Consider the following 21,271-nt stretch of genomic DNA (forward strand, 5'->3'; position numbering starts at 1 on the left):
TAAAACCACGGTCCTTGTCCCACCTGAATCCTAGCATTCTGGAAAGCCAGGGGATGGGAAAGGTGTATGCGTATGGGAGACCCAGCTCTCATCCCCACAGCAGAGAGCGGGTGGTCTAAAACTGGGCAGCCAGTGGGGCGCCTGGGTGGCTCAGTCGGTTAAGCTTCCGACTTTGGCTCAGGTCATGATCTCACAGTTCGAGCCCTATGCCGGGCTCTGTGCTGACAGCCCGGAGCTTGGAGCCCGGTTCCAGTCCTTGCAGAAGGATTCTGTGTATCCTTCTCTCTGCCCCTGCCCGACTTGTGCTCTCTCTCTCAAAAACCAATAATAATAACAAAATTTTAACCGGGCAGCCAGGAAGCAGCAACAAGCGTACTGTGCGGACACATGGAGACGAATGGTGCAAATCCCCTAAAGCAGCAGAAGGGGGTTGCCTCCGCAGGTGTGTGGGTGGGTGGTTAACAGCTGGTTTTCCAGGGCACATCCTGTAAATCTACTGGACTCTTAAAGCCTGGTGTGTATAAGTGAAGAAATTGAAAACGTTAAAGGAGAAAGGTGATAGCTCTTACGTGCCCAAGTGTGGGGAATAATCACTGAAGCTCGGGCATGATTTAGTGAGGAGTCGAAGCGTCCCTGAAATCACATCACTGGGGTCTGACAGGCTTTCCCGGTGGGAGGCAAGGGCGTGGGGTCCGACCAAAGGCAGCAGGGAATGGCCCGTTCTAGTGCGGGCCGCCGGAGGGTGCTGGCAACACCATCCCCCCGTCTTGTCTGCACACACCCAGGTCTGCCGTGTACAAGCCCTCACAATCAGCCACAACCGAGGAACGCCTCCGTTCCATGTCCCTAAGCGTGTGGGTATAAGAACAGTGGTGACGGTACCAGGAGGGAGACGTGTGGGAATGTCCTCTGGGAGACCATCCATCCTCCCTAGCACACAGACTCCCTCCTGTCCCGCCAGCACACGTTGGAGTACTTGGTAGTTCCAAACGTCCAGCCCCAGGGTGCCTCGGTGGCTCGGTCGGTTAAGCATCCCACCTCTTGATCTCAGCTCGGGTCACGATCTCATGGTTCGTGGGATGGAGCCCCCATGGGGCCGACAGCCGGAGTCTGCTTGGAATTCTCTCTCCCCTGCTCTCTCTGTCCCTCTCCCGCTTGCGCCCTCTCTCTCTCTCTCTCTCTCACACACACACACGCACACACACACACACTAAATAAATAAACAAACGTTTATTAATTTCCAGCCCCACACGGCACAATCTCATGTGGAACTGTCACTAGCTGTAACTCCTTGATCTTAACTCCGAGGCATATGACGTCCATCGCATCCACAGCCCCTGCTCTGCGGCTGTCCCTGAGGCAGAGCGCAGGGAGGCTGAGGGTCTCTGCAGTGGCACAGTGACACAGAGAGGCCTCGGTTTCCAGGCTAAGGCACCCCTGGGTGCACATGAGCGGCATCCAGTAGAGCACACGGGAGGGGCTCAGCCAGAGAGGGGAAGCAGAGGTTTGCAGGCATAAGCTAGTAACCATAACTCTGCAGTCGCATGTGGCTTGGCCAGTGAACACAGCACAGGGAGTGGGTTACTGCAGGGGGAGGTAAGGGAGAGGCAGCCGCACCTTCCTCCAGACACACAACTGGGCCTAACTCTCCAAAGGAGCAGCAGCGTGCTGGTACAATGAGTGGGTCGAATACAAAAGGCCCTGGAAGGCACAGAGGGTTGTGATGCATCACAATGTACACACGTGGCCCGTGCCTGGGCTGGGGAGGCCAATGCCGGGCTCCCTCCTGTGGGCGAATCCCAGAGGACCCAAGAGGAACAGAGCAGCGGGCAGACCCTGAGGTGGGCCGCGGGACCACTGCTCCCGCTTGGTGAAGATGAGGTTTGCTTGTGTGCTGTTTTGTTCAACTTTAATTAATAGGTGTCTTGTCTCTCAAAAATAGAAAAAAAAAAAGGTTGGGATCATTGTAACTATCAATAAGCTGACCTGACTTTCTGTTTTCTTAATTTAAAAAAAAAAAAAATTTTTTTTAATGTTTATTTATTTTTGAGAGACAGAGCATGAGCGGGGGAGGGGCAGAGAGAGAGAGGGAGACAGAATCCGAAGCAGGCTGCAGGCGCTGAGCTGTCTGCACAGAGCCCGACGCGGGGCTCGAACTCACAAACTGCGAGATCACGACCTGAGTCGAAGCCGGACGCTTAACCGACTGAGCCACCCAGGTGCCCCTCTTAATTTTTTTTTTTTTTTAAGTTTATTCATTTCTTTTGAGAGAGAGACAGCGCAAGTGGGGGAGGGGCAGAGACAGAGAGACAGAGAGAGACAGAATCCCAAGCAGGCTCTGCACTGTCAGCATGGAGCCCGATGCGGGACTTGAACTCACAAAACTGTGAGATCGTGACCTGAGCCGAAACCAAGAGTTGGACGCTTAACCGACCGAGCCACCCAGGCGCCCCCTGACTTTCTGTTTTAAGGGCACATTGAAAGATTCAGTCTGAGGCAGCGAGGGGGGTCAAGAGTCACCCCCACCTCTTGAGGTCCTTCCAGCCATGGGGATCCCAACCCGTGGTGCACCCAGGATTAGGGCCTGCTGATTGAAAGGTCCCTGGGGACATAAGTGCCCTCCTCTCTTTCTGAAAAAGCTTTCCTAGAGCAGAACACTGCAGTCAAGAAGGTCCTTAAGATAAACAAACACACCCATATGAAACCGGAGGAAAGGGTTTCATGGCAGAGAAGCAGGCGGGAAGGCCTGGGAGGATGCCACAGATATAGGACCTTTTGAGAAGGTGCCTAGCAGAGGGGCTTCGGCACCAGTGTCCCTAACCCAGCCACTGACAGCACACCCCACCTGCCTACCACCTTAAAGGGACCACCAGACCCCTCCCTCGGGGGGCGAGAGCAAAGACCAAGGAGGGTGACAGAGACCTTCCTGGCCCCCACCACGCACTGGGCCCCTGGTGAGCTGTTTGATCATCTGATTTCCGAATGAGAAAAACTGTCTCACAGAGCCCTGGCTGGGTCCATTACACGAGTGCTTCTCACACTTTATTCCCAGAACTCTTCGGTGCCCCTTCAAGGATACACGAGAGACTGGTCACAGGGTAGGACAATCAATTTCTCCTGCGTGCCCTGGTAATGCTGGGGTTTTTACTGTGTGCAGGTATTCCTTTAAAATAAAAAAGATGACGACACTGTAGGTTTACACAGGCACTAGCCCCAAGAGTGTGGCCAGGAGAGGGTGGGGCCCCTGTGGTCACAGGGCAAGGCTGTGGCCTTGGGCCACCCCACCCGGTCTGCCCCTGTGTCAACGTGCCGGCTGGCTGGCGGCATAAAAATAAACTGAGCAGCATTACCGACAGGTTATTATTACACCCCGGCTCGTCCAGGGGCTTTCTGAGCCCGGCCCGCTCGTTCCTCTGCTTTCCTGTCAGCTGCCCTTGGCCCTGGAAGCCGAGCAGGGTGGTTATCGATCAGGCCCAGCTCTCAGCAAGGTTCTCCTCTCCAAAGAGGTTTCAGCTTTTCGCCTGCAGCTATTTTTGGGGCCTGGGCTCCACAGACGGGGCCTCTCTCAAATGGTCCCGTGTGGCCGGCCTAGGTGCCGCCCACGTCTCTGCCCGCCCCACAGAGCCTGGCAGGGCCCTCCTGGGGGGCAGGTGTCACTCACCAAGCTAGCTCAGGCTGGGTGCTCCCCCTGTTTTGTGGCAAGGGATAGATTCTGGGGCTGGGCGCCTGCAACCCCCACTATTAGCACGGACCCCAGAGTTAATCCTTGCCCCCTTTTCAAATGCAAATTCACGCGTGCCTTAGAAGCTCCCTGGGCTTGGCAGCCCTGGAATGGAAGCAAAGGCTGAATGAGAATAGAGTGGCCAGACTGTCCCTAACTTCAGCGAGGCCCAGGGCCAACCGGGCACCGTCCACCCATTCTCTGGCTGACACACTGGATCGTTTACACCCAGGATCATGTCTGGGCCACTGAAAGGCCCGAGAGGGTGGCACCCAGGCAGGGAGATCCCCCGCCCCCACTGTGGGCTAGAGGGGCAGGGGGTGTGGGAGGGGGCAACGGGGACCTACCTCAAAGCGGATGGCCCCATTCCCATCGGCATCGAAGGCGTTGAAGAGGAAGTGTGCATAAGTGGTGGCATCTGGGGAGAGCAAGGGCAAGGGCTGGGGTGTGTTGCCATTCCGGGGCTGGAGTGCCCCACCTTTCCAAGAGGACAGAGGCAGCTCCAGGCTGCAGGCAAAGGGTGGAGGCAAGGATCCCTTCCCCTTTAAAGGTGACACCCACTGTTTGTAGAGGTGCCATGGGGGGCGGGCGGGGAGGGTTGGGAAGAGCCAGGGGGACTGGCCTCAGACTCACCTCCCTGAGGGAAGAACTGTGAGTAAATGAGTTTGAAGGTGTCTTCATCCACCAGGCCCGTGGGACACTCCTGCAGCAGGAAGCCACCCCCTCAGTGACCTCAGCCATCCCTAGCGCACCCCCCCACCCCCTGCCCAAACTCCACAGGGTCTGGCCTTGCCCCTCCCTCTGGGGATACCTGCTGCTTGAGATACTGCTGGGCTCTACTGAGGCCCGAGCTGGGAAAAGCCTGGTGGTGGGGCAGGGTGATGCAGGTGGGGGGTGAGTGGGAGGGTGGCGGGTTGTCCCTTCATGCCAAGTTGGTCCCTCCCTATGCTCCTCCCCTCTGCCAGCATCAGAGACACACAGCATGGAAGATGGTGCCTTCAGAATACTGATTCTGGGACTTGACCCACCCCCAGACAGCTCTCCCACAAAACAAGAGACCCATCAAGGCCCCTGGGATATTTGCTGTGCCCTGGGGAAGTTTTAGAAGGTGCCCCTGGGCCAGGGTCTCTCCTGCCTGGAGCTTGGGCCAGGAGGGCTAGGTGGGTCCGGGCGTCTCCCAAGGGGATGGGGAGCACTCACGTTCTTGAAGCCCCTGTAGAGGGACTGTAGCTCCTTCTTGGTGAACTTGGTCTGTGCCTGCAGCTGGTCCAGTCCCTCTGGCTGGTGGCGCACTGTAGACAGCTCCAGCTCACTGTCGCTGCTGTCTGGAAGGAGACACAGACCCCGGAGGGTGGAACAAATGCCCTTGCTCCTTCTTTTGCTCTATTGTGGGCACCAGGCCATGGGCTAAAGTAGAGGTGGAGGAACTCTCCTTACATGACTACCAGGTATGGCCCCACGGGCTGTGCACTGCACAAAAGGTGGGGCTATGGGGGAATGACATTCTCAGGAGTTGTGTCTCATGGCTGCTCTGCTGCTTTGCTCCTCACATAGAGTTAGCTCTCCCCACTTGCCTCACCTCGAGCATGTCCACCCTTTCAGCCACATGTGGGATGGGGGGGGGGGGGCAGGAGCTGGTCTGATCCTAGAGAGACACTGAACAAAGGGAGATGGGAGGAAAAAAAGACAGCAAGACAAGCTCAAAGGACCTTCAGGCTTCAAGACCCAATTCCTGGACCACCTCCTCCATGCTGCCCTCCCTGATTTCCCCCCAGGAATGGGGAGGTCACCCCCTTGGCCCATCTAGCCTAACATGCTGCTCATTGGCTGTATTTGGTGTGAAGCTGTCATTCACACCTGGGTAGGAGGTCAGATCTCAAGGGCCCATAGGGCAGGGACCAGACCTAGCCTTTAATAATAACATCAAAATGTTAATTAACCATGGTTACCTTTGGGGGGGGGGGGGTGCGGAGGTAAATTTCAGGTGATCTTTACTTTTTTATTTATGATTTTTTTTTTTACATTTTTCTAACATCCTTTGATATGGCATGCATCACTCTTACAACACAAAATAAAGCTACAGACAAAACAGCACTGAGCACCTACACCTTGCTGAGCAGCATGCTCACATAATTACAGAACTTTTCACCGAAATGAAAAGCAAGATCCCCACCCACTGCACTCTCAGCATCCCTGGCCTCCCCTGGCATCCTGCAAAGCAAAATGGTAAGCCCACGACGATCTCATAAGCTGCTTGCTTGTTCCCACTGCAGGGTAAGGGCTGCGAGCCTCCCTGAACTGCCCACCCTGTGCCCGCAGAGCCTAGTGCAGTGCCAGACATGGAATACTGCTAACGGGAGCACCCTGAGCCCTGTGCTGGGCTGCCCCATTCTGGGCCTCTCCCATGAGTACTGCTGGCTCCCACTGAGGGCCACCGTGCCCTGCAAAGGTGCCCAGCAATCAGGCTGTTGCCTTGGTCCATGCACATGCCTGATCTCCAGGATAACCATTTCATACCTTCCGTCTGTTTAAATTCCCAGTGCCTCCTGCCCCATCCTTACTCTCAGGATGCTTCCTACATCCCTGAGAAAACAGAAGCCACAGAAGAAAATTTCTCCCCACATCTACCGGTCTACCTGTATTGGCCTAAACATCCTCTTTCCCTCCTCCTCTGGGAACCACTGTCCTGGTTCCTGGCCAAGGCAAACCCTTCCGTGTGCACAGTAGGTCCCAGACCCTCTCACTGTCTCAAGCACGTGACTGCCGCAAGTTTCCCCACTGTTTCCTCTTTACCCATCATCTTTTTTTCCTCTCCCTTCTGGATCATTCCCTTCACCATGTGGACATACTGTTGAATCTGGCAATCCTCCGTCAAGTTTAGTATCGGTAAATTTTGGAAGCCAGCGATTCTACTCGGAATAAACATCCCAAACAGGATCTCAGCCAGCTAAGGGGACTGTACATTGACGTTCACGGCAATAGTATCTTTGATCGGGGAGTTGGAGGCCATCACAGGCAGGACGGGTGGGCACAAAATGGGGGATGCACACACGGCAAGGCGAGCCATGCAGTGCGTTAAAGGGACACACAGCAGCATAAATAGATGTTAAAAATTGGTTGCTTACTTCAACTAAGAGGTAGGCATTTCAGAATGGATGAAAAAGCCAGACCTGACTATGTGCTACTTACAAAAAGGATACCTTAAGTCAAAGCCACAGATGTAAAGTAAAAGAGTGGAAAGGAATACGAAACCTGGTGTGGCTCTATTAATGACGGACAAAGTAGACTTCAAGGCAAAGGGTACTACTAGAGGCAAAGAGGAACGTTTTATAATGATATGAGGATTAATTCATCAAGAAGATAGTGCAATATAAAATATATACATATACCTAGCAACAACTTTAAAATGCCTGAAACAAAAACATTCAAAACTAAAAGGGCGATACAGATAAACCACAATTTCAATTGAAGTATTTAACACCCTTTTCCAGTAAATGGTACCATAAGTAAACATACAAAAGATGTGAAAGACATTCTCAACCAATTTGATCAAATTAATATTTATAGAACCTTCTGCCCAACAACTGTAGAGTACATATTCTTTTCGGGAGCACATTCTGTGGTTACTAAGACAGACCAGATGCTGGAATAAAAAGCAAAATTCTGACCACAATGGTATTAAATCGAGATCCCCCCAAAAAAACAAGAACAATAAAAAAAAATCCCAAACGTTTGGAAATTAAACAACACACTTCTAATGAACTCAAACATCAGAGAAGGAAAATCACAAGGTGAGTTTTGAAATATTTTGCACTGAATGATAACGAAAATACAGCAAACCAAAAATTTCTGGATGCAGATAAATCCGTGTTTAGAGGGAAAGTTATAGTTTTATGTTACTTTATTAGAAAAGAAGATAGGTCTAAAGTCAATGATAGAAACTTCTAGATCTAAGTTTTTCAGAATCCAGGAAAAGAAGAGCAAATTAAGCTCAAGGTTATTAGAAGAAAGGATATAATAAAAATAAGAGTAAAAATCATTGAAAAAAAAACAGAGAAACATGGAGGAAAAACCAATAAAGTTATTAAGAAACCCAGTAAGTGAGTCATAGACTAGGAAGCTTTATGGCCTGGATTTAGGCAAAGAGTTCTTAGACATGACACCAATAGCATGATCCATAAAAGAAAAGTTGATAAACTGTACTTTTTAATAACAACTAAAACTTTTGCTCAACAAGAGATACTGTGAAATAAAAAGGTAAACTCCAGACTGGGAGAAAATATTTACGAAGCATATATCTGATGAAGGATATCCAGATTATGTGAAGAACTCTCGAAACTCAACAGTAAGAAAACAACTCAAGTTGGTAAGTGGGCAAAGACTTGGTCAAACACTTCACCATAGAGGACATACCGATGGCAAATAATCCCATAAAAAGGTGTCGAACACCACTGGCGATTGTGGAAATACAATTTAAAACCACAAGGAAATACTACTCCACGCCTCTTTTTTTTTTAATGTTTATTCATTTTTGAAAGACAGAGAGAGACAGAGCACAATAACTTTTACGCAAACGTTTAGAGCAACTTCATTGACAGTCACCCAAAGCTGGAAATAACCCAAATGTCCTTCAACCAGGGAGTGGATACATCATCTGTGGTACATTCACCCAGTGGAATATCACTCAGCAATAAAAGTAAACAAGCTATTGATATACGCAGCAGCATGAATGAACCTCGAGTGCATTAGCAAGTGAACTAATCCAGACTCGAGAGGCTGGTTAATGTATGACATCTGGAAAAGACAAAATTATGCAAATCACGGGGAATGACAATATATCAGTGGCTACTAAGGGCTATGGAGCAAGGGACGTGTTAATGACAAAAAAAAAAAGGCAGCCTTAGAGAATTTTTTGTGGGGATAGAATTGTTCTATATCTTGATTGTGGTAGTGGTTACATTATTACGCATTTGTCAAAATTCGTAGAACTAGGCACCAATAAAGGGGACCTATATGTAGAGTAGAAACATATTAAATAAAAACTAGATAATTGCCTACAGGAGAAGGACATGTGATAAAAGGGAAAAAAGATAGCAAAATGAAAGACGGGTTCTCTTTTTTTAAAGGAGGTTTCTCACCCAGCGCAGAGCTCAATGCCCAGTACAGACCCCAAAGCAGGGCTCATGACCCTGAGATCAAGACCTGAGCTGAGATCAGGCGGCAGATGCTTAACTGACTGAGAGGGGTTTTAAATAGGTCAAGACTGGGGAGCCTGGGTGGCTCAGTTGGTTAAGCGTCCGACTTCAGCCCAGGTCATGATCTTGCGACCGGTGAGTTTGAGACCCGTGTCGAGCTCTGTGCTGACAGCTCTGAGCCTGGAGCTTGCTTCGAATTCTGTGTCTCCCTCTCTCTCTGCCCCCTCCCCGCTCACACACACACACACTCTCTCTCTCTCTCAAAAATAAAGATTAAAAAAATTTTTTTAAAATAAACATTAAAAAAATTTAAATGGGCCAAGACTGGTAATGTCCCATGAACATTACCATGACTGGTAATGGCCCCTATGGGCCAAAAAATAAAAACAAAACAAATATCCTAAATTTGTTGCTATTTCTTCCACTGAATAAAAAGCAAGAAAACAAAACTTCCTCGAACCTTACCATCCCCTCCAGCTATTTCTTTTTTCTCTTCTTCTTTAACTCTTGGTCTTTACTTCCTCTCCTAGTCTCCCCTGAATGAACTTACTCCTAGGGGGCATTTACCCCACCACTCCATACAAACTGCTTTTGTGAAGAATCACCCGAGACCCATGTTACTAGTCCAGTAATCTTCACTCCTCAATCACACAAGGACCGTACAAGAATGAAAATTACAGTGACAATATGGCTGGACCTTGAGGACATTATGCTAAGTGAAATAAGTTAGGCATAGAAAGACAAATACTGTTTGGTCTCATTTATACGTGGAATGTAAAAAAAAGAAACTACATTTATAGGTACAGAGAGTAGATTGGTGGTTGCCAGGGCTGAGGGATAGGGGAAATGAAGAGATGTTGGTCAAAGGGTATAAACTTCCAGTTATCAAATGAGTAAGTTCTGGGGATCCGATGTATAGCGTGTAGACTCTAGTTAACAATACTGTGTTGTATACTTGAAAGTTGCTAAGATAACGGATCTTAAATGTTCTACTGCCACCACACATATGCACGCATGTGCACGCGCGCGCGTGCACACACACACACACACACACACACACACACACACACAGGGTAATTATGTGACATGATGGATGCATTAATTAACCTTATTATACCAATCATCTCATAAATTTACGCAATGGTATATGTCAATTATATCTCAGTAAAGCTGGAAAAACAAACGAAAATTACATGCCCATTTCACTTTTGAATGTAGATATAAAACCTTACAATTTTTTTTACATTTATTTATTTTTGAGAGACAGAGACAGAGCACAAGTGGGGGAGAGGCATAGAGAGAATGAGACAGAATCTGAGGCAGGCTCCAGGCTCTGAACTGTCAGCACAAAGCCTGACATGGGGCTCGAACTCATGAACCTGTGAGATCATGACCTGAGCTGAAGTCAGATGCTTAACTGAATCCAACGGTACTAAAAAAAAAAAAATTACATCACGATCAAGAAGGTTTTATCTGGGGGCGCCTGGGTGGCTCATTCGGTTAAGTGCCCAACTTCAGCTCAAATCATGATCTCACAGTTCATGAATTTGAACCCCACATCAGGCTGTCTGCTGTCAGGGCAGAGCCGGCTTCAGATCCTCCGTCCCGCTTCTCTCTGCCCCTCCCCCACTGTGTTCCCCCTCCCCCTTTCAAAAATAAACATTAAAAAAAATAAGGTTTGGAGTGTCGGGGTGGTTCAGTCAGGTAAGCTTCTGACTTTGGCTCAGGTCATGATCTCACGGTTCGTGAGTTCCAGATCCATGCTGGGTGGGCTCTGTGCTGACAGCTGGGACCTGCTTCAGATTCTGTGTCTCCCTCTCTCTCTGCCCCTCCCCCCACTTGCATTCTGTCTCTCTCTCTCAAAAATAAATAAACATTAAAAAATTTTAAATAAAAAATTTAAAAAGTTGAAAAAAAGGTTTTATCTGTAAGAGTATACAGAGGGAAAAATCATATGATAACCTTAATACAGAAAAGGCATTTGATAAACATCCACATCTATTTATAATTAAACAAACACTTTAAGCAAACTAGGATAGAAGGGATAACTTGATGCAGCTTATATTTGCAAATAACATATTTATTTACAGAAAATATTAGATTTAATGGCAAAGACTTAGATGAATTCCCTTTAAGATTTGGGACAAGCCAAAGTTGGCCACAATTACCACTAATTGATATCCTGCCAGTGCTCTAAGGAAATTTCAAAAAAGAAAGAAACAATTTAAGAATTGGGAAGTAAAGGATAAAACTAACATTACTTGTAGATGTTCGGTCCCTACAGGGACAAAAAAATCAATATACATGAGAGTTTAGTAAGGTTGCCAGATACAAGATTAATTTACAAAAATCAATAGCAACTTTCTACACCAGTAATAACCACCTAGAAAATATAATTAAAAATATAACATTCATGGGGCACCTGGGTGGCCCAGTCAGTTAAGCATTCGACTCTTGATTTCGGCTCAGGTCATGATCTTATGGTTCGTGAGTTCGAGCCCCACATTGGGCTCTGTGCTAACAGGGTGGAGCCTGCTAGGTGATTCTCTCTCCCTCTCTCTTTGTCCCTCCCTCACACATACTCTTTCTCTCTCTCTCTCTGAAAAATAAATAATAAAACACTTAAAATAGACATATATAACATTCATAACAGCAATAAAAACTCAAAAGTATCTAAGTAGTAACCAAAACTCAAAGGACTTCTACATGGAAAGGTAACCTGAACAAATGAGACATTCCATTTTGGATAGGACCGTATAACATGAAGACACTCTTTCTCCCCCAAAGTTATCTACAAATTCAACACAATTCCAATTAAAAATCCAGTTGGACTTTTTGAGGACCCCAATAGACTTACTCTGAAACATACATGGAGGAATAAACATCCATAAAAATCTAGAAAGGAAGAGTAAAAAGGGAATTTTTCCCATTAAATGATAATATACAGTCACAGTCACTGTAATAAAGTTGTGTGGTTGGTACAAGAACAGACAAACACACCAAAAAAAACCAGACCCAGCGAGCTCAAAAAAGAGATGGAGGTATAGCAGGAACTTCACAGATTTGTGGAAGGGTCACATAGTTTAGTAGGTGGTTTTAGGAAAACTGGCCCAGCACAGAAATCTGGATCCCATTCTCATAGCACGTGCAAAAATGGGCTCCAGATGAACGAAAGAGCCAAACGTCAAAGATAAGCTATTGCGTTAAAATGTGAAAGAATCTCTTGCTATCCTAAGGATGGGGAAAGACTTCTTAAGACTTCCAAAGTTCAAAAACCAGAAAGGAAAATAAAAAGTGGATGAATTCGATCACATCAAAATGAGAGATTTCTGTTTTAAAAAGGGCCCCGTGGCTGGTTAGAGACAACTCAACAGAATGGACGAAGACAGCGTACAGTGTTTAAACAAACAAACAAACAAACAAACAAACAACGAAAAAAGAATATCTGGAATAGATAATCATCAAAAAAGGAAACTGGAAAGATGAATATATGAACGATGGCTCAACCTTATTAATAAACAGGAAAATGCAAATTACATTGAGAATGCAACAGCTAGATTGGCAGGAAATAATAACAATGAAATAAGAAAGCTGGCCAATCCTTAAAAGCTGGCTAGGGAGAGAACAGAGGTCAATGGGAATTTTTAAGCATGCTTGTGAGCAGCTAACCGGTACACGCACACACTGTGGGGGGGGGGGGGGCGGTTATTTGCATTTTCATGCTAAGGCTGCATACATCGGCATACCCTAGGGGGCAGTAACCCTCCCCTAGGTACTTGTGCTTGAAAAATAAGAGTGCAGCCACCCCAGTGTTCTACCATAACAATAGCTTGGGGGCACCTGACTGGCTCAGTCAGTTGGGCATCCGACTTCGGTTCGGATCATGATCTCACAGTTCATGAGTTTGAGCCCCGCATCTGGCTCTGTGTGGACAGCTCAGAGCCTGGAGCCTGCTTCAGATTCTGTGTCTTCCTCTCCCTCTGCCCCTCCCCTGCTCTCTCTCTAAAAATAAATAAACATTAAAAAAAAAATAGCTTGAATTGACCGCAGGCCCACTGACAATAGAGCAGATAAATAGATTGTGGGACATCCACTGGATGAAATGAACGAGAACACATGGCAATGTGGACGAGTTAGAAACATACTGTTAGATGAAAAACCAGTCCTACGAGACCAGTATGATTCCTTTTCTTATAAAATTCAAAACCAAGAATAGCCAAACAATTTGTAGGGATACGTAAGAGATAAAATGATAAATAAGAATGAAAATCCAGGAACGACAAGTGCCAATCTGGCTGGTGGTAACCCCTGGGGAGGGAGAAGAGAAAGTCAAGAGAGGGGCAGGCTGGTGATGTTCTAGTTGGGACAGTGGAGGTGTGTGTGGGGTGGGCAGGATAGGCTCATTGGTGTTTACTATTATTTTAATGCACATATAAAACACATATTTGAATTTAATAGAGATTAAAGTGTTAAAAGTAATTAGAGTCCCCAGAACGAGAGAAAATGAGAGAGGGAACCCTACAGTGTCCCAACTCTATATGGCAGCCTTACAAAACACCGCTGGTCTGGACCAAACAGGACACTTGGAAGATAAGAAAAAGACAGTAGTCCCCAAAGAAATGACCAACGAATACAGACGGGCAAGTTAGAGATGAGCAAACTGAAGAGGCTAATAGATATGCAAAGAGGTGGTCAAAATCATTAGTATGATGTTGGGATGAGCACTCGGTGTTGTGTGGAAACCAATTCGACAATAAATTTCATGTTAAAACAAAAACAAAAACAAAATTAGTATGAAAAATGCGTCTGAGAGCAACGAGGAAACAATGTTACACTCATTAAATCTGCAGCATCGAAGAGCTACTTTAAAAATCAAGACTCAGTTGGGGAAGGAGGGCTAACTTTTCCTGGGCCTCCAGACTCCAGTAGCGGGCAGACTCCGGCCTGTCATCTGCACTTGGATGTCTAGGAGGTTCTCAGATGGAGCATTTCCAAACTGAGCTCTTGATCTTTCCTCTCCCCAACCTTCAGCCACAGCCTTCCCCAGCTCGGGGGACAGAGACTCCATCCTGTCGAGTGCTTGGGCCAAAACTCTGGGCATAGATCTTCCTCCCAGCACTCAATCCACGTGCATGGCCAGCCAGCTCTAACTCTCCACGTACATCTCGCCTCTGACCCCTTCTCCCGCATCCGCTGCTCCCACACCGGTCCAGGGCTCCGGCATCTCTCCAGGCATGTTGCCCTCCTTCTGCCTTGGGTCCATAGGTCTAGTTTTCAAATAGTGCTGAAGGAAGGTGCTGAAAACATATCCTTGTGTATTCCTCTGTTCAGCAACCTCCCCCAAGCTCCGAATATAAAAACCAAAGCCCTTAAATGGCCAATAAATGTGCCCCCACCCCCAGCTCTGACCTCATCACCCAGGTCTCTGCCTTTGCTCCCTCTGCTTCAGCCATTCTGGCCCCCTTGTGCCCTTCAAGCCCACCGGGCACACTCCCTCTGCAGGGCCCCCACTTGCTCTTCTCTCTGGCTCTACTGCTTTTCCCTCGGAACCCACACCTGCTTCAGGCATCTCCTCAAATGTTACCTCCTCAGAGATGCCCCCCCCCCCCATTCCTATCTATCCTTCATCTCTGTTCTACTTTTGTCCATTCGGCCATGATTCCCTGCCAGACACATATTTCTCTGTTTACTAGTGGTCTGGACTGAGTTGCGTCTCCCCCAAATTCATACGTTGAAGTTCAAAGCCAGTGTGACTACATTTGGATATAGCGCTCCCGGGAGGTAATGAAGGTAAAGATGAGGTGAGAGGGGTGGGGCACTAATCCGATAGGACTGGTAGCCTTATGAGAAGAGGAAGAGAGATTTCCCCTCCCCCACTTCCTTTCACCCCCTCTACACACATATGCTCCAAGGAAAGGCCACGGAACTGTCTGGAACTGTCTCAGGAGCAGGGAACCTGGTTTCCTCTTGACCCCCACGGCATCCGGCCCCATCCTGGGCACCCCACATGCTCTCAGGGGACACCGGGGGACACCCGTCTCCTGGCGTATCCACGGGAGAAATCCAAGGGGCCATCCCTCTGGTTTGTTTCTTGTTTCGGCCGAGACGCAGCCAGATCTCTTAGGAGCCGCCAGGGGCATCACGCCCACCGTGTGCAATTACGGGGCGTGCTGGCAATTAATGGATCTAAATAGCCATTTTGTACAGCTTCCCTCAAAACACTGAGTAGCCTTGCTCAGCCAAACTGAAGTCGACCTGCGTCCATAGCCTCCCTTCCGCCTCTCCCTGGCCTCAGCCCTTCTCCCACTGCTCCAGAGGCTTGTCCTGGACATTACTCATCCCCCACCCCATCGACTGCACTGATTAGCAGGGGCTCAGCGACAAAAGATTTAACCTCTCCATCAAACAAACATTTTTGCCAAAGGAGCCAAGGCATGAGGCTTTAAAAATTTTATTCTAAAAGCTGAATGTTCCAACTCTATACGGCAGCCTGACAAATCACAAACTGGGCTCGCCTCCCAGGGGAGTAAAAGTTCCAGTTCAGGATGCTGACCCCACGCTGCACGGCCCCCTCTGTGCAGGACCCACCTGCACAGAGGGGCTTGTGAAAGGTGGGTCCGAATCTTTAAATCACTGGGCGAAGGCACACCAGGTACCGGGTGAGGGGTGTTTGTTGCCTACCTAGTGCGTGAGCCCGGGGAAGCCCCCTGCGGCTGTGCAAGGGTCCCCTGGAGGCAGCTGCAAAACCTTCCCTTGTGCCTACTTTGCTCAGCCAGCACCCATCTTGGCTCCTCTGGCAGCAAAACTCTGTCCACAGTGCGGACCCCACTGGCTGGCACCAATCCCTCTTACCCAGCTGGCAGATCTCAGCCCTCGCTGGGTCCCTGCTGACCAGGTGACCCCTAGACCTGGAGGTCTCACTGAGGAGCCCCTGTGGGGACCACTGTGGGGCAAAACGCCCCTTCTGTCTGTCAGGGGGTCCTGGGCTTCGAGGTAAGACTCCATCTGAGATTGTGGCTAAGCTGCTTTGAAGCCACTAGATTTGCAACAGTTGAGGCACTGACCTGGGGAGGGAGGGGGCTTTGCCCAAGTCCCCCATCCTACAGCAACAACAACAGGCCTCAGGCTCCTGTCCTGCCTTCCTATCCCACAGAAACCACCCACAAGGAGCCTGGCTCTCTCCTTCCTTTCCCAGAGCCCCGCCCAGGAGCCTTGGGCCTGTCGGAGGGGAGGACGAGGACTCTACAGAGCACATAAGGAAGGGCGCCTACCGCAATGAAGGGCCTGTTAAGTGCATTCTCCTCTCCCACTAACTTCTAGTACGTGGTTAGTGATGTGTGACGCTGGGGGGAATTTGGGCTAGCACGTTTTTGGCAAGAAATAACAAGAGGTAGGACTTTTAAAGTGCTTACTCTGTGCTGGGCGTTGCTTTACGAGAGTTTACACACAGGCACATATTTAGTCTTTACAGCAGCTCGATGAGGGAGGCTTTGCCCACTTTGGATCTGGACCCAGGCGGCTGCCTCCACTCTGCCTTGCTGACGCCCTCACTGTAAGAGGCAAGGACGTGTCCGTGGCTCCTTGGCCCTGCGGAGTTAGAGACGCATCCAGGACAGGCGTGCCAGAGTTGGTATAGGTCCTGGCTCTGCCACTCCTTGGCTGGATAACTTCAGTGAAGTTACTTACCCTCCCCAAGCCTCAGTTTCCTCATCTACAGAGTGGGCCTGCTGTTGGGGACAAAATTAGGAGATGCCCAAAGATAGCCCTCACTAGATGCGGGCTGCTGTCTTTGTTGTCAGCGTTAGACCTGGAAACTGCCTAGGGGTCCCGAGGAACAGACAATTTACAAAGGGTGGCAGACCCTGCCAAGGAGGACGCCAGCCGGGGTACGGAGAGTGTCGGCTGGCCCCCGGCAAAGGCAACAGAGGGCGCTGGGTGGAGATACAGAGCAAGAGAAGAGTAGGAGTAATGGCCACCCCTCGGGCCTGCTCAGAGCCAAGAGGCAGCTGTGGACCCGGCAAGTTCCCAGGCCGCCTCTGTCAGCCAGGGCTGCGAGGCCACCTCAAAGAGGGAAGAGCAGGGCAGTGGGTCAGGCCGTGCACACCTCCATCTGGGCGCCCCTGATTCTCCCCTTCACACTTCTGTCTCTTCACACGCCTATACTCCCATGTCACAATTCAGCCTCCCTGTCCCCTCCCCAGCCAGAGGGGCCTCCCGTCAGAGGGCACCTGCCCAGGGATGTCCTAAAGAGAGGGCCAAGCCCCCGCATCACCTGTGCTCCTGGTGGCCTCATACTGCCTGGCATACAAAGCGCTCACTAAATGTGTGGTGATCGCGGCATATAATTTATACTTACTCAACACCTGCTGTTTGCCAGGCAGTGCTGGGCACGCTTTGGGGCCGTAAGTGTATAGACGCAAGTCACTGACACCGTTGGAAAGGCCATATGGGGTGGGGATGGGGACACAGAAAATTTCAGAACAGTGTCACCTAACACAACCCCAAGGGCCAGGGGGCCAGAGCGGTCAGGGAAAGTTCCCAGGGGAGATGGTGTGTCTAATCCAACGCCCCACTTATAGACGAGGAAACAGAGCTCACAAAGGAAGAGTGACTTTTCCAAGTTAATGACAGCATGTCAGTGACTAAGTCAGGGCTGAAAAGCAGCTGTTCTAGGCCCTGGCCACCTAGCCCCTACTGCTCCTTCCAGAGAAAGGCTTCTCAACCTCACTACTGACATTTGGGCCTGATCGTTCTTTCTCGTGGGTCCCGTCCTGTTCGTCGCAGGATGTTCAGCAGCATTCCTGGCCTCTACCCACTAGATGCCAGTAGCACTCTCTCCTCAATTGCGACAATCAAAAATGTCTTCAGACGTCACCAGATGGCCACTGAGGTGCCACACTGCCTTCAGCTGAGAGCTACGAGTCTAGAACTTAGGAAATCCGGACTGCGAGAAGAGACACAGCAGCCAAAGTCAAGTTTGGGGCACAGATGTAGACAAAAAGGTCTGGTGTTAGGCTTGCAAACAAGCACCAAGGATTACCAGCCCAGGGTCACTTTTTACTGGTGCCCTACCCTTGGAGTCCCTTAGATTTGAATTCTGCTTTTTAACTTTTCCAAAGTGCTTTAGTTCACTACACCCCTGGGAAGCGGGTAGGGGAAAACATGCTTTTATCCTAATTCTACAGATGAGGAAATTAAGGCTCAAGAATGTTAAAGGTGCCAAAGTCACCCAGTAAGCTAGTGGCCAGACCAGCCTGGAACTCCCCCCACGGAGTCACCCAGAGACAGACACTGACAGGAGACTCAGGACACACAGAAGACCCTTCAGCTTCGGCAGCTACTTCTAGAAGGCTGCATCCCTGGAACCCAGATCTATTAGTTCCTAACAATCCCAGGGGCACTGTAACTCTGGTGTCTCACAGATGGGAACTACGGAAGCTCAGGGGGGACAAGAGACACACACACAACGACATGCAGCCCCATCTAACAGTCCCTTAGACACCGCCTGGCCCATGGGCCTTTCAGGCACTTAAAGGACACCACTCCCCATCAACACGGAACATCTGGAACGTCTAACCCTCGCCCTCTGATGCAGGGAGGCCTGTTTCAGTGAGAGAATGTCTTCAACCACGAATCAGTCCTGTTAGTGCCAGTAATCACTCCATTGCTAATCACTGGTGATGCCAATGGCTCACAAAGCTTGCACATTTATTACATGCCAAGAATGGTGCTGGAGGCCTCAGAGCCCCACTGACTAGTTACAAGTCTGCCACGGCCCACTTCGCAGGTGATGAAACCGAGGCTCAGAAAGGGTAAGGAAGCTTTACCGCCAGCACGTGTGGGTGGCAGGATCCCAGCTCAGATTTGGCGGACACGGAGGCTCTGCTCCTCCCACCCCCTCAAGACACCACAACTCCAAAGGGCACAGGTGGGTAACTGTACCAGAAAGGAGGCACTCCGTTCGAGCCTGAAGTGGGTTTTTTGTTTTTTTGGTTTTTTTGTTTTTTTTTAGCAGGTTGAATAAAGCGTCGGTAGTCTCGGGCATACTATCCACCTTGCAAAGAAATCCCTTTTTCCTTAGACGTCACCAAGGCAAACTTCACAGGCCCACACCTGGGAGTTGGGATCAGGTAGGAAGGTTTTGCAGTACCAAGTAGAATGAGGCCACTAGTCCTCCTGGCCCCTGGTGGCCCCACGACAGTCCAGGAAATGGGGAAGATGGATGTAGGGGCTTCCCTGAGCACCAACCACCATCCACACCCACCGAAGACTCCAGGTGGGCAAAAGATAGGGTATACAGGATAGGCTAGTCGCCTGTGGGAGGCGCGGGTCCTCAGGGGATGCTCATCCCCCCATCTCACGCCAAGCAAAGGCATTTCCCATTCCCACTAAATCCCCTGTCATAGATTCCCCAGCCAGGGTCACCATCCAGACAAGCGCAGGCCCAGCGTGGGCAATTTTCCTCTCCAAGTAAAATTTAAAGCTCAAGGTGGCACCTCTCAGAACCACCTTGATCACATCCCTTCTCTTTGGGTCCCACGAACTCACCTAGAAAAGGTGTGATGGAGCCTGATGGCTTCTTCGGGGCACATAGCCATGGACTTCAGGTAAAGAGCCGGCTCTGGGCTCTGAAGGCAAAATGGAGGAAGGGCCTTGCTTCAAGCCCTTGTGCCCTGTCCTGCCCTCAGAGGAGTTTGGGGGCACATCCTCAGGCTGGGGGGGGGGGTGGGGGGGCTGCCGGGAGGTTCAGAGGCAAGGACAGGTTCTTCCTCCCTCTCCTGCTTGGGCCTCTGAGTTTCAGTCCCAGGAGCTGGAGCCTGGCAAGGTCAGTAGAGTGCTGAGGCAGGCAGAATGCCCGTCCTCCTCTGAGAGGACAGCAAGGGAGTGTAGGTGACAGAACAGGACAGGCTGGCCCCACCGTGCAGAGGTACTGGGCTGCAACCGCCTCTTTGGATCTGGGGGGGGGGGGGGGAGGGAAAGTTACAGCCCTGGGGGGTCAAGGTCCCCTTCAGAATGGGTGTGCCCTAGAGGGGCTTCTCCTCTTAACCTGCCCAGAAGTCTTAGGGAGGTGCCAAAGGTTGGGAAGCAGCTGGAAGGGCTCCGGTCAGGGGTCCCAGGGTGACTGTCCACTGTCTGATTTAAGAGTAGGTCTGTCTCCTCAATTAATATTTTATTGGGACAGAAATGTGGTGCCGAGGATTTGGTTACCGAGCTCCTGGGCCTGAGCCTTGCCTAGGGAGGGGGAAGTGGATGTGGGCAGGGGGCGAAAGGGGCAACCCCCGTGATGTGGCTGAGGTCTCCTATCATTCGCCATCATAAGGCACCCTGGGCTGAGGATCCTTCCAGTCATCTACACCCCGAGCCACCTCCCCACCAACGGGCGGGCGGCCCAAGCCGGCTGTGCTCACCCGGGGTGGCCCGGACCTGCGGGCCTAGAATGGCTCAGGGTGTCAGCAGGCATCTCGCTCACGCCCACCCTAGCGCCGCAGTCCATCCCCTCCGGTGCTCCTTGGAGCCCCAGGCCTCTCCATCCCTTTAGTTCCAGGCCCAGCCCTCAGGGGTCGGGAGGGGGCGGCGGCTCTGGAGGCCAGAGCCGCTGAGCGCAAAGTGCCCGAGGGCCTCACCTCGCGGGCCCCGCAGACCCGCGCCCGGGAGCGCGACTGCTGCTCCCTCCCTACACACTGCTGGTCCCGGCGGAGGGGCGGATGGCCACGCGTTACCTTCCATGGACATGGGCTCCAGGATGCCGAACTGCTTGAGGACGGCGATGAACAGCAGCACCACCACGGCCATGGCGCACAGCTCCATGCCCTGGATGCCCATGGCGACCCGGGCTGCCTGGGGCCGGGGCGTGCCCCTCGCCCGCGCGTGCCTCGGGAGGCGCCGGGGCCAGTGCAGCCCGCCCGGCCTCTGGGGGAGGCCGCGGCTCACATCCCCCGGCAGGCGGGGCTGCGGGTGTCGACGGGGCCGAGGCCCCGCGAAGGGCGGCGGCGGCGAACTGGGCAGGCCGGGAGGTTGGACGCGGTGCGGCGGCAGAGCCCAAGCGCAACTTTCCAAGTCAGCCGGCAAACTTCGAGGCGCGGCGGCGACGGCGCGGAGCGCAGCTCGGGCGGCCGGCGCGGGCCAGAGACGCCTCCATGGCCGGCGTGGGCGCCGCGCCTCTTTCGCCCCCTCTCCAGCCCCGCGGGCGCGGGGACACGGGGGCGCGGCGACACGGGGGCGCGGCGGCTGCGGGGGTCCCGGGTGCTCCCGGCCGCCCCAGCCTCCATCGCTCCCCGCGCGCTCATTGGCCTAGGCAAGGCGACCACCCGGGGAGGCGTCCCCGGCGCGCCCCCCCCCCTCCCGCGCGAGCCCG

The 21,271-nt window shown here is 51.0% G+C and overlaps 1 protein-coding gene across 2 annotated transcripts in view; it reads right to left on the bottom strand.

Annotated features, from left to right (window-relative positions):
• Nucleotides 1-21,271, bottom strand: part of KCNIP3 (potassium voltage-gated channel interacting protein 3) — an 88,909-nt gene that overhangs the window by 6,355 nt on the left and 61,283 nt on the right. The window contains exons 1-4 of one of the 2 annotated variants that reach the window (XM_060654072.3): nucleotides 20,637-21,208; nucleotides 4,922-5,046; nucleotides 4,355-4,424; nucleotides 4,069-4,139 (exon numbers count right to left, since the gene is read on the bottom strand). In XM_060654072.3, coding sequence (XP_060510055.1) covers nucleotides 4,069-4,139; nucleotides 4,355-4,424; nucleotides 4,922-5,046; nucleotides 20,637-20,739 — 369 coding nt within the window. In that variant the 5' untranslated portion in view covers nucleotides 20,740-21,208. Of the gene's footprint in view, nucleotides 1-4,068; nucleotides 4,140-4,354; nucleotides 4,425-4,921; nucleotides 5,047-20,636; nucleotides 21,209-21,271 lie in introns of those variants that run through there. The other variant, XM_060654066.3, reaches the window with a different exon arrangement.

The sequence above is a fragment of the Panthera onca genome, chromosome A3 (assembly GCF_046562875.1).
Source record: "Panthera onca isolate mPanOnc1 chromosome A3, mPanOnc1 haplotype 2, whole genome shotgun sequence".
Taxonomy (NCBI): domain Eukaryota; kingdom Metazoa; phylum Chordata; class Mammalia; order Carnivora; family Felidae; genus Panthera; species Panthera onca.